Here is a 10,902-nt window from a genome sequence, read left to right as displayed (position 1 = left end):
TTCGCTTGTGCATACTCTTCTACAGTAGTGTAACTGCATAACAGAATCTCTCAATGGCAAAAAGGGCAAGTAGGAACAAAGGTGTAGAATGTAGGGTCACGTGTTAAATAAGATTATGACTGGAGCTCATTTTCTGATGGTGAGACGATGAGACGGACGAGGAGGGGAAGAATCGGGAGGAGAAAGCCCCCCTCAAAGACAAGGCCAGAAATACATTCCCATTTACGAGACTACACGAAGGGGAGCGCGTAATAATATTGGGGAGAAATGACAGAAGAGGGGTGGGGAAGTAGAGAAGAAAGCATGGCAGTAGGCTGAGATGTTTAGGTAGATTGGCTTTGTAACTATAGCAATAACGTGAGTGTGTGTTCTGTTTCTAACAAGATAGACCATCAGAAAATTAGCCACAACCTCTTAATTTAGTCTCATTTTTATCGGAAAATATTTGGTATGTCCAGTTTTGACAAAGGCAGAAATACGATAATAACCACTCTCCTTTTCAAAGGTCTTATTTCATTCCATATCTTCTGGAAACCGTATATACAAGGAATCCGTAATAGTGTAACTCACAACAGGAAGACCGAACATACACGAATGGTGTCAATCATATCGGATTAGTCATTTCCTTGTTGTTGATCATACTGATGTATTACAGCCATGTTGATAACATTTCCAAGAAAATGTAAGGAAAGACAAGGAGGGTGCTATTGTAGACTACTAATCTTTAAAATTAGCAATTACGAAGAATCATCAATAATATTTGAGACCGCGTGTTTTTAGACTCGATATTGCCTCACTGTGGCTGCTAAAACAATTGGATACATTCTCTGACACTTAACGTGTCATCTTTCTACAAGGTGTATTCAAGGTAGATGACTGATCTAAACACACACTATACTCGAAACATCAAGTCTGCTGTTGTATATTTAAACTATTTATTGGTCATTTGTCGCACCAGACCAACATATCTTGATTCTACAGACCAAAGAGACATATCCGACACGGAGTCGTTCATCAATGACGTAATTATTATGACGACATAATAATCTCATCATGTGATGTCATCCATAGCATCTTCATTAGTCTCAGAGGTCGGCAAAGTGTATCTGTATGCGAATATGGCCAATTATCCCCATGATGTGAGGAGGGTCCTAATCAAGTATATAACACACACTCCCTACTCAAATAATTGACTTATTCTGAATTGAACATTAGTCGCCACTGCAACGCTGTAAAATGGTAAATATTCTGAAGGAATTAATCTTGTATCATGGCTCATTAGTCCCATGTGTTTTGCAGTTACATGTCTGGAATTACAAAACATTAATTGCTGTATGAATAATCCAACAGAAATGTTCATAGGAACTTAAAACAAAAGAGAAAATTGTCCATATTGTCATCTTCCTCACGAGTTGTAACAGTAGCTGACGAAATACGATTATCATCAGAATATACTGAGTTTAAATCGAAAGTATAAAGAGTTCTGCCTCTCCTATCGGTGTTGTCAGAAAACCCGTCATGAATGATAGAAAAGGCGTTTTCCTAAGAAGACAAACGATCTCCTTCTCGGAATCCTAGATTCGCATTTACTGAAGAGTAACCTGAAACAAAGATGGGACACCATTAGTCATAGGTCAGAAATGACCATCGCTTGCGTTGAGATCGTTTTAATTGGCAGGATAAACATGCTATCGATAATGGCACATAGCAATGCCGCAGTGGTTTGTAGTCTTTCTTGTCATTGTACCCCTCTTGCGATGAAGACAACGGTGATGATGATTTCGTTTGCAGTGATAACGTTAATCATAATATCATTAAGGTAGAATGCGCCTCGGGGACAGATATTCGGACTTTCAAACTTCTACAATTCTTTTCTGATCTACCACTTGTGGGAGTTCATTTTAAAGCTCTTGGAGAAAGATAAACTTTCACCGTCTTAGTTTTTCGAAAATCCTAAACTTAATTTTCCCGAATAGAGTTAACACAGTGATGGCGGCCATTTTGAATTTCAAATATCGCAAAATGTTGGGAAATTTGTTTCGCTATTTCCAAAGTTTGCACGGTGACCCCCAATTTTTATGGTTGATTTGGTAAGGGAATGGTTGAAAGTTTCGCTTAAGAAAAGTTTGAGCAAAAGTTTAAGTCTTTCGCTTTCGAGGCGCATACTACCTAAGGTGAAGTACTACGAATTACGTCAAATTAAGTTGTGGTGTCATTTTCTTGAAACTTTGCACAAATATTCTTGGAAGTTGTGCAAGTGCAAAAATGAAATAAAAAATGGGGGTCACCACGCTTGTTTCCATGGAAACGGACGTTTAAAATGGCGTCGTTAGAAATAATAAAAATGATATAATTCACTTAAACTAAAGAAAGCAATTGTAAAACGCTTAGCAAATGAGTTATTTTAATAAATACAAAGACTTAAGATCATATCTATCGAATGTATAGTTTTCATGATGTTTGTGAAGAAATTTTAACATAAGTATCGATTACAAAATGACGATATCGAAATTATATCACTACATAATTTTCGAACTTTCTTCCTGTCGCTTTGAATGGTGTCATTTTGACCAAACTTGGCGAATAAACTCCTGACATAATACCATTTAGTTTACACTTTTAATAAAGGGTGTCACCACGCTACTTTTTACAATATCTCCAGGTGAATGGGTAATTTGCGCCCATATAAATGGGAGAGAAATGTTAATTTTTCGCTCATATTGAATAAAAACCAGCTTCCTAGGGGGTCAAAATATGACGAGGTTATAGGTCACATGTATTTCTAAGACACTGGGTCAAAAAATTAGGTAAAAGCGCAATTTCAACAATGACAGGTGATGTTAAATACATGCGCTACAAAATAACCCATTTGCGGCAGGCTGGAGTTAAATCTGCGCAGAAACGTTCTAAAGCGTGTGCGCGTCCGAATTCGTCGCCCTTTACCTTAACAAATAATAATTATCTTACCTGTACAGGATTATCCAATGAGCATTTATTCTAGAACCATAAGTTAGTTACTCCCATTAGAGTTGTGATTATAAGTGGTAAATGTACGTTGATGTACGCAGCACTTGAATCTGTTAAGAAATAAACAAAAAATTTAAATCTGCCTCAAATAATTACTAAAATAATGTCTACAGAAAAACACTGACGTGTTTTGTGATTGTCTCTACAGAGGTAAAGCCCATTTTCCAAAGGATTTTGTACTTTTATTGGCATTTCTAGGTTTTCATTGTCTTATGTCTCTATACCTATCAAGTATAAACGTACAGAAATTCCAAGCATTTGTAGAATGGAACTGTAAAGATTAATGAAATCTGATCGATTATGTTTATTTACTTGGTTTAAAGTGTTGACAAAATTACCAATCTTACCCGTGGTCAATTCATCCTCGGACGTTGGGTCGTCACTTGGTACTGGAGGTACGGATGCGTCAGCTACATTGAAAGATAAAATGGACAATTAGTCTTTATAACAATCTACATGTTGAACTTTGTGAAAGCTGCCTCTCATTAAAGGTCATTATTTGGTGCATTGTAAATATCTAATATTCGAATACATCTTGTGAATTCACGTTCATGTTGACGTTCTAAAACGTGAAAACTCCAGGAAATAAACATTCCGGGTGAATCACTCACCGATACAAGTGGGCTCATCATTATCCCACACGCCATTGTTGCAGGTTAATGTATCCTCACCAACTAAAGTGTAGCCCTCATTACAGGAGAATGTGACCTCTGACCCATCTGACAAATCTTCTCCTTCTTTTGACCCATCTTTGGGAGCGTCCGGTTCAGTACAGTCGGCTGTATAAATGGAAAGCTTGATATGTTTGCACCGTTCGAGAGGCGTCTTAATCAGACAGATTTACGTATTGACAGATGTCAATGTACGTGAAAAGAAAGATATTATCACTGCAAGGTAGTATCATTTTTCATTGCCTGCAGATTAGCCCTAGAGTGTATTGGATATACTACATCTGCGGAACTCGTGGTCACACAGGTGTGCTATTTTTGCTGATTGAGATTTAGAATGTGTGTACAAATTCCTGTCAATTGCCAACTATAAGGGAGCCGCCATTATTTACGGCCTGCCCGGGGGGGGGGGGGTCGAATGAACGTGAGAGGGTCACTTAAAATTTTGAAAACTTCAAGGGAGGGTTGCTCAAAATGTGGAGAGGAAGAAGGGGTTACTCAATTTTGGGTGCAAAATAAATTGAAACACCTTTCAAATTGCATCATTGCACACATCAATTTCTCAAAATTTTCGATGCGAGATGGGGGCAGCCCCTCTCGTGCTCTCCCCCTTGGGTTTTTCTAACAGTTTTACTGGTACAAAACCAAATTGAAAAATAAACCTCTAGGATTGTATCAGACTGCACCATTGCATGCATCAATTACTCAAATTTTTCACAGGATCTAAGACAAAACTGAACCGTTGTGAATTCATCATTTATTATCACAGAAACAGATATTTTAATTGACTTAAGGTAGTATGCGCCTCGAAAGTGAAAGCCTTACACTTTTGCTCAATCTTTCCTCAATGAAACTTTCAACCATTCTCTCACTAAATCAAGAATAAAAATTTGCAAATTTTAGTACCAGAGCAACGAATAATCCAAGATTTATCGATATTTAAATTCAAAATGGCCGCTATCCCTGTGTTAACTCTATGGAGAAAAATAAAATTTTCGATTTTCGAAAACTAAGCCAGTGAAAAGTTTACTTAAACCAAGAGCTTTAAAATGAGCCCCCACAAGTGGTAGATCAGAAAAGAATTGTAAAAGTTTGAGAGTCTGAATATCTGTCCCCGAGGTGCGTTTACCTTAAGGTAGTATGTACCTCGAAAGTGAAAGACTTAAACTTTTGCTCTAACTTTCCTCAAGGAATCTTTCAATCATTCTCTTTCAAAATCAAAAATAAAAATAGGGGGTCACCGTGCAAATTTTGGTACTAGAGAAACAAATAACCCAAGATTTACCAATAGTAGAAATTCAAAATGGCCGCCATCTATGTGTTAACTCTATAGAGAAAAATAAAAATTTTCGAATTTCGAAAAACTAAGCCGGTGAAAAGTTTTCTTTCACCAAGAGCTTTAAAATGAACCCCCACATGTGGTATATCAGAAGAGAATTGTAAAAGTTTGAGAGTTTGAATGTCTGTCCCCGAGGTGCGTTCTACCTTAAGGCTTTTCATTGGCAGCTGGCAGGTGGAGAAATGACACGAGGAGGTTAGGTTTAGCAGGTTAGTTTAGAGTGTATTGGATATAATCTACATATAATCAATCAAATTCCTGTGATTTTCCATTCCTGTATATTCTTTGGTCTTCAATCTCTGGCAAACTGAGAACTGTTTTTTACAAAATGTATTGTCATTGTTTGGTTGTTGAATATTGTGACTCAAACACTGATCATGCAAAAAATGTAATAAAAATATCAGTGTTCAATGTCATTTTCAAACAATTTTACCGAGTGCAAAATAAATTGAAACACCTCTCAGACTGCGCCATTAAACACATCAATTTCTCAAAATTTTTGATGCGAGAGGGGGACACCCCCTCTCTTGCTCACTCCCTTGGGGTGTTCTAACAGCTTTACTCAGTAAAAAAAGCACATTAAAAACACCTCTTAGATTGCACGAGACTGCGCCATTGCACACATCAAATTCTCTAAATTTTCCAAGCAAGATAGGGGATACCCCTTCTGACACTTCCCCCTCAGCCGCTCGCGTGTTCTCCCCAATTTATTTTCCAATTCTGCCCTGTCAGATATCCTAGTGAAACCCTGTCATGTTACCCATCCTAATGAAACAATATTATATGGTTGGATACTGGTTATAGCGTGAACTTTTATATCTGTGCTTTGTTGTCACTTTGAATTTCGTTTTGTTGATTTCACCTTTTCCAACCGTCATGAGATAGCTTAGCAGGGTACATCAGGATTTGAAAGGTCTTTACGATTACTGTATTTTTGTTCTTTCTACAAAAACATGTCTTGGTATTAAAATCTTCTAAGTGGAGGGGGTGTCCGTCAAAATTTCTGATTAAGAGAGGGGGTTACTCGAAATTTCAGAGTTTCCGATGAAATTCCTCCTACTCCAGATCGTAAATAATGACAGCTCCCTAAGGTCTTTGATCTCAATAGTTCCCCTTTTATCCATATTACAACAGTTATTCTTGTTTGTAACTACATGCGTAAGTAAAGTTGATGGCACTTGTACGCAGGAGCCATGCACCCCCCTCCCCGAGAAAGTTCACTGACAGATTTAACACTGAGCCGATAGCTAATGTGCGAATTTACACGGAATTTTGTTTAGTACAGTGGTTTCTTCAAGTAAAGAATAGAAATAGCCCGACTTTGAATGAAATCACGATATGACATGTATGGCGGTAGAATCGAAGTTACAATTTACATAATTTATGTCGTTCATCACGCGAGTGCTTTGTCGTCTAGCGGAAGCTTGAAACAAGCTATTAGTAAATCAGGGTTGGACATAAGACTTACCGCAATGATTTGTGCTGTCTTCAGATAGGTCGAGTTTTAAACAGGAATCGTTGTTGTCAATCTTAGGACTTTCTGTCTCACCATCTACCGTGATGACCGCACAGATGTATGTGTGTGCACAAGCGGCAACTAAAGGCATAGTAACAGACTGATCAGTCAAGGATTGTTTTTCATTCGCTTGCAAGGAGACTGTAGTGAAACTAGTCACAGGTACTGCATCTGACACATCACTGCTTTCTCCAAAACTGCTCGAGTCTGTATAATATAGATTTATTGCGGTAACATCTCCTCCTTCTCCCCCAATGTCACAGATGTCGACGTCAAGGTGATAGGAGCACTAGCAGTACAATCTATGGTCGAAGTAGGACTTTTGATTGTCAGCGTCCCACTGGAGACATCTGAAAATGAACAAAAGCGTACATCACTACATTGGTAAAGTGGATTTCCGAGATTTGAGAGTGACCAATTCATACAATATTTATAAATCGACTCCGTCGTCACTTGACAAAATGCGATTATGGTCGTCGCTTTGATTTGATAGGATAATAAAAAATCATATTTCCTTTGCCTTTGTTAACATAGGCACCACACTTACGTTAGCTATTCTAAAGTATATTTCGCAAGTTGCATTATGCTATTTGCAATTGTCCGATTCTTTTTGCCGGATTTAGACTTTGAAATGGTTAAAATTTTAAAGTAAGTTGAGTGTAGTGTATGTATTCTTTCTGTTTGTCGTACTGACATTACCATAGAACAAAGAAAATAAACACGGACAAATACAATAATCTCAGACAAACACAACTTGTTTACTACTTTGAGAGATAACGTGTCTTACCTGCACTAGCCTTTACCCTACATATCAATGGACTGCACAGTCCAATGATGAACAACAACGACTGCTTAGATCTGAATGAAAATGACACATATTCAAACTATTGATTAAAGCGCAATTAGCTGTACAATTTCGCATTTTACATGGCAAAAAAATACCGTCCAGTCTTCGGAGAGATGTTTTTGGTTCACATTTTTGAAGCATTCTTATCTTTAAATGTCATTATTTCAATCCTCGGTGGCGAATTTAGTCGATAAAATTCAGGCGCTTAATTGCGGCAACATATTTGGGTTCTCAACTCGAAAATTAAAATCACTTTTGGTAAATCTAAGCGCATTCGACGCTCATGTTTGAATAAAAAGTGGCTAAACTTCAGCAAGCATTTTTACCCAAGTTGCCTTTGATTTCAAATCGTCTCACAGAAAATAATGCAGGTCATAGAGATACAGCTATTTAGCTTCACCTCTGCTCATAAGTAACTAAGAAAAGAAGAAAAAGCTGATAGATTTCGTAAAGAAAGAATTGGTTCAAACAGAGAAACGTAGAAGGGAACATAGACTAAAAAGTAAAAAATACAATAACAAAAGGCATATAAAGCCGGCGATCCTACGGGGAAAACGGGAAATGGAAATAATGTTGCTATGGAATGATAAAGAAAAAAAATATTCGGAAAATAAAAACTGGATGATTAATTTCATAGCATGGTCAGATTTACCATTTGGGTTGTTATGGTAAGTGCCGACTTTGTCAACAAACCTGCAGTTTATATTTGTAGCAAAATCTTTACGTGCATTTGATTTTGTGGACACTTTGTCAGAAAAATCTTACAAGCAAATCGTCAAGGGCTCTGTGATATTCCAGACATCAGGTAAATACATAAAAAATAGCGCAAACAATTATTTTGTGGGTGATTGTATGATAGGATGCGTGAAATACCTTTACAAAACAATCACTACAAACCAAAAGGGTCTACAGAACTACGTCGGAAAAATAATACCAGAATAGTCTAATCTAACATCTCAATTGTGGAGTGCTTACCTCATGATGCTGGCTCTTCATAAACGCAGGACCCAGATTAAGAATTTGTCTTACAGGATTCTCTTTATATATTGTACAATGAAAAAAGAAAATAATAATTCACAATGGGATGGGCGAGTCCAGGTTTTACGACACTTGGAGCGAAATGTCCATTGGCTGTCCATTAAGCCTAACGTGTAAGTTGGCAATGCTATTAACCAACCAAAACGTCATATGGGCATGTCAGTCACCAAAGTGGCGCCCAATGTGGTCACCAAGGAAACAAAACAGTGTAAAAATCGTACAAACAGCGGCGCCCCGTATCTATCAAAGTGTTACCAAGGACGTGCTACTGCCACAGCAGTAGATGCACGGCGTCGTGGCGGCCTGGAAGGCGACACGCACCCCGGCCCCTTACGGGATCATGCCGCGCATCGGGCAACGTGGTACCATGGTCCCTCCGGATCTGCAACAGCAACCCCCAAGAGCTATGTAGTAATCCCTGGTTCATATTTGTAGCCGGGCCGCAGTATTCAAATGAAGAGGGGGTAGCCGCTCACCTCCGGCCTTGGGATTCAAAAGTTTCCCTGTAAGCGAAGTTTTTACTATATTTCAGACCATTTCTTTCCAACATGAATGTTACGACGTTTTCCTAGCACATACTCTCACAAAATCTGCACTATGGTTTCTTCTGAAAATTAATTATCGGCACGAGTTAAACAAGAGTTGACACAGACATTGTTTGGCAACAATCACCATTAACCCAGGGAGTTGTTTGAGTTTGATCGGCGTGAAGTACATAGCGAAAGGCCCCCGTCCATGTTCATTCATATCAAAACGTTGATCTCCACTGATGTTCACTAATGCTTACGTATTTATTTTGGAGCACGCATATTATTTGGCCTACAGTCAAGGGGCCTTGAAAATGCATCTTTCACATGTAAGGTCAGCTGTACATGAGGGGGCAGCATTTGTTATTTTCGTCAGTAGACTAAGGGTAAAATACTGAGTTTGAGATCAAGCTTAAACATAATCTGATGTTATATACAGGCAATGTAATAGACGAATGTTTTAGACTGGGAGTGCAGTGGCACATAGTCCTCGTGGCAACACATATACAGTTGACACACTATTGATAGAAATGCATCAAGGTCCTGCGAATACAGTTATTTGGGTTTTCAGGTCAGCTTAATAGTCTTAATACTCTGGTCACGTCATACTCTTTAACCTCCTTTCGGATATCCATGTGCACGACAGATAAATGATCACTAAATCAAAGTTCACTAACTGGCTTAAAGTCCTTTAGACTGTACGTGCTTTCAGCAAAATCCCCCATACATGACGTATGCCACGTCAGGATAAAGCAAGCAAAGCTACTGCTTTAAAGGAAGGAAGAACCTATCTAGGGTTTCAAATTTCCCATGATGCACTCACTCTGGATTAATTCTCTTGTCAATAAGTATTCGCAATGTAAAAAGATAGGTCTATCCACATCAGGCAGTTCCATTTGGCAGCAGAAAATAATTCTCGAAAGATGCTTCGGGAAATATTTTGGTCGTTGCGGCTGTGATATCACCGCTCACTTTGTGAGTAAACTAGGGCATGAGAATGAAGCAGCTGAAGAGGCAATAAAGTAGCACGGAAATCATCAAATCACAAATTATTCGCATGTCACGTGGGTCGCATATGACTTCAGTTGTAGCAATTTTGGTAGTTATATTTTGATGTTAACCGCTCCAGAATTTCTTTCAAACTTTCTTTGAAAGCAATTTTGTTAAAGGCAGAGATACAAAATCAGTCGTATTCCATTTTACAAACCGTGTAACGTATTAGGAAACTATAGCTTAAGTCATTTACATATGCAAACAATTGAGCGATATAGGCTCACTTCCAAACAATATTTGTTTAATTGCCATGAAAAAAATTTGCCCTGATATGTACAATTAGGCCAAAGTAATTAAATTCTTTGTTTTGCGTCCACTCTAAATGGGAAAAGGTACGCGTCTAAAATATTGTAACACAATTTTAGTTCAGAAAAGCTAAGCGGTCATGTCCTAAAATTACCTTTATAAATACGCTGTGTGTCTTTCATGAAAACCTAAAAACCTAAGCGGGTGGGGACGTAAAACAAAGAATTTCATTACTTTGGCCTTATAGCAGAAATGTAAATAATACGGATATTTTTCAATCGGATTCGAACCCACAACATACGGCATCAGTCGACTAGCTGAGAGGCCTGAGACAGAACCAGTCGGCTAAATCTCCACTCCCAAAAAGAGTGGTTCAATAGCCGGCTAAGTTGTTACATTTTTCTGACTGAGACCTTTCAACACGTTGTAGAGTTGTAGAGTAAATAATCAATAGCTATATTGAACGCACGTCCCTTCAGCTCTAATGAAATTACTAGTCTGTCCTTACCACAACAATTGTATCCTCAAAGTCACACTCGACTTCAGCTGCTGCACGAGACATTATTACATTTTCAATAATACACGATGACTACCGGTAACATCTTTGTCTTTCTGGCCGATGGGGCGGTGATGAGCAATAC

At 38.2% G+C, this 10,902-nt stretch overlaps 1 protein-coding gene and 1 long non-coding RNA gene across 2 annotated transcripts; both read right to left on the bottom strand.

The window, feature by feature from the left end:
* Positions 1–414: 414 nt before the first annotated feature.
* On the bottom strand, positions 415–6,158 carry LOC139123775 (C4b-binding protein-like). Its single transcript, XM_070689928.1, has 5 exons — positions 6,095–6,158; positions 3,639–3,806; positions 3,375–3,437; positions 2,968–3,077; positions 415–1,601 (listed from the first exon to the last, which is right to left on the bottom strand). Exons 1-4 carry the CDS (start codon positions 6,156–6,158, stop codon positions 2,998–3,000), a joined length of 375 nt encoding a protein of 124 aa, XP_070546029.1. The 3' UTR covers positions 415–1,601; positions 2,968–2,997.
* A 344-nt stretch (positions 6,159–6,502) lies between these two features.
* Positions 6,503–8,428, bottom strand: LOC139123976 (uncharacterized). Its single transcript, XR_011549811.1, has 3 exons — positions 8,373–8,428; positions 7,338–7,408; positions 6,503–6,900 (listed from the first exon to the last, which is right to left on the bottom strand). It is a non-coding gene; the product is annotated as an uncharacterized lncRNA (long non-coding RNA).
* Positions 8,429–10,902: the final 2,474 nt, after the last annotated feature.

Source organism: Ptychodera flava (assembly GCF_041260155.1).
Source record: "Ptychodera flava strain L36383 chromosome 23 unlocalized genomic scaffold, AS_Pfla_20210202 Scaffold_23__1_contigs__length_28996876_pilon, whole genome shotgun sequence".
Taxonomy (NCBI): domain Eukaryota; kingdom Metazoa; phylum Hemichordata; class Enteropneusta; family Ptychoderidae; genus Ptychodera; species Ptychodera flava.
Note: the sequence above shows the minus strand (reverse complement) of the source record. Positions and strands in the feature narration are given on the sequence as shown.